Source organism: Chenopodium quinoa, unplaced genomic scaffold (genome assembly GCF_001683475.1).
Source record: "Chenopodium quinoa cultivar QQ74 unplaced genomic scaffold, ASM168347v1, whole genome shotgun sequence".
NCBI classification, from domain to species: Eukaryota; Viridiplantae; Streptophyta; class Magnoliopsida; order Caryophyllales; family Amaranthaceae; genus Chenopodium; species Chenopodium quinoa.
Genome location: NW_018742385.1, coordinates 736411 through 738232, shown reverse-complemented (window position 1 = coordinate 738232; position 1822 = coordinate 736411). Strand labels below are relative to the sequence as shown.

General features: G+C 30.5%; 1 protein-coding gene across 1 annotated transcript; it reads right to left on the bottom strand.

Moving 5' to 3' along the window:
- Positions 1-245: 245 nt before the first annotated feature.
- On the bottom strand, positions 246-884 carry LOC110699245 (bifunctional phosphatase IMPL2, chloroplastic-like). Its single transcript, XM_021876739.1, has 4 exons — positions 731-884; positions 559-652; positions 375-469; positions 246-283 (listed from the first exon to the last, which is right to left on the bottom strand). Exons 1-4 carry the CDS (start codon positions 882-884, stop codon positions 246-248), a joined length of 381 nt encoding a protein of 126 aa, XP_021732431.1.
- Positions 885-1822: the final 938 nt, after the last annotated feature.

Here is a 1822-nt window from a genome sequence, read left to right as displayed (position 1 = left end):
ATTAGTAACAATATTTTTCACTGTAAGATAAATTTTTTAATTACAGTTTCATCATAGTGACATCTAAAACAAACAGTATGATGCATCTAAAATTCTACTAACAAGTCCTTTGCGCACAAAACTCTTCTCAATCATATAGTATGACGCATTTACAAATCTACTAACAATTAATTGTGCACAAAACACAAAAACAACATGGATACTAGCCGTAACTAGAGAGCGAATGAGTCATACCAGCTTACTCTTTAGAGAAGGGCGATGAGCGTGTCAAACAAAGGAAAACCTGTAAAAGGCAATAAAAAAAACAATAAATTCAAAGAACAATAAAACTCGTAAAAGAAAAGAGTACTATAATTACGCAATGATTATCTTACCGTTTTTGAAGCTGGTAGTGCCGTCAATCGGGTCTAAAACCCAAACATAATCAGCATCCCTCTTCTCCGGAAACCAACCCCTCGCCTCGCCAAAACTTACGATTCAAAATCGAGTTTTCAAATATTTAATCAACAAATTCAACTCAATCAATTTCCAAAAACAAGGTTAAAATCGATCACTAACATTAAATGATCAGGAAAATTTTGTAAAATCACATAAATTAAAGCATCCTCAGTTGCTAGAACAGTAGTAGTGGTTTGCTCAACAATACATCCATCTAATAAAACCAAAATAAACCAAATTGATCAATTAAAACTTAAAGCGCAAAAACAGCGAAATTCAAATCATAGAATACCTTCGTCGCACTTATAAAAGGTTTGAATTGATCGAGGTTTCCTAAAGAAGATCTTCACCACAATTCCGGCAGCATCGACGACTTCATTGGCAACACGAACAAATTCGTCAAGAATTTCGCGGGAAATTTCAAAATCAGATTCGTTCAAACACATTGTCGTTTCTGTTAGGATTCTTAGGAATTTTTTCACGTTTTGATTGTTTTTTTTAAAGACACGTTTTGGATTCTTGACTCGTGAGTTTCTATACAAATTAGGATTCTTAGGAATTTTTTCACGTTTTGGCGCTAATGCCTAATGGTAGTGTATTAGTCCGTACGAAATTAGGGACGGAATTTGTAGAGGTGATCAACTTTAGGTCTGGCCCGAAAATATGGCAGGTTTGGAGAATCCTAAAAAAATATTTTTAGTTAAATACTCAAATTTGGCCCAAAAAAACCCGAAAAGTCCGTTATATTTTTTCAGGGTTTGGCACGAGATATTATGTTAAGGCTCGACCCAGTCCGAATTTTTTATCAACTATAGGAATTTGTTAATCAATCAATAATCATCAATCATCAATCAATAACATAATACTAAAATAGCCTCCAGGAATGACACGTGTCATTTTTCAGTGCTGTATTTTCCCTCCAAAATTCCCCCTTTTCCTGTTTTTTTTTTTTTTTTTTTTTTTTTTTTTTTTTTTTTTTTTTTTTTAATCTATCTCATGTTACCTACTATAATTTATACACAAAATATACACCAAATCATATAATTATGATATTTTTAATTCACCTACTTTTTTAATTTGTAAAAAAATATTTTCCAAATCTATCCCTCTATTAATAATCAATAACATAATATTAAAACAGACACCAGGAATGACACGTGTCACTTCCTGGTGTTGTATTTTCCCTCCAAAAATCCCCACCCTTTTTAACTAATTTTTTTTATTTGAATATTAGTATAATACAAATATAATAATATTATTCTTAATCTTATATATTATCTTTATAATAATTGTATTTCTTTTTATTTCATATTCTATTTACTTAAAAAAAAGTTACACAAGATTTTGAGACCTTTTAATTAAGGGAAAATAAGCTATATTTTAG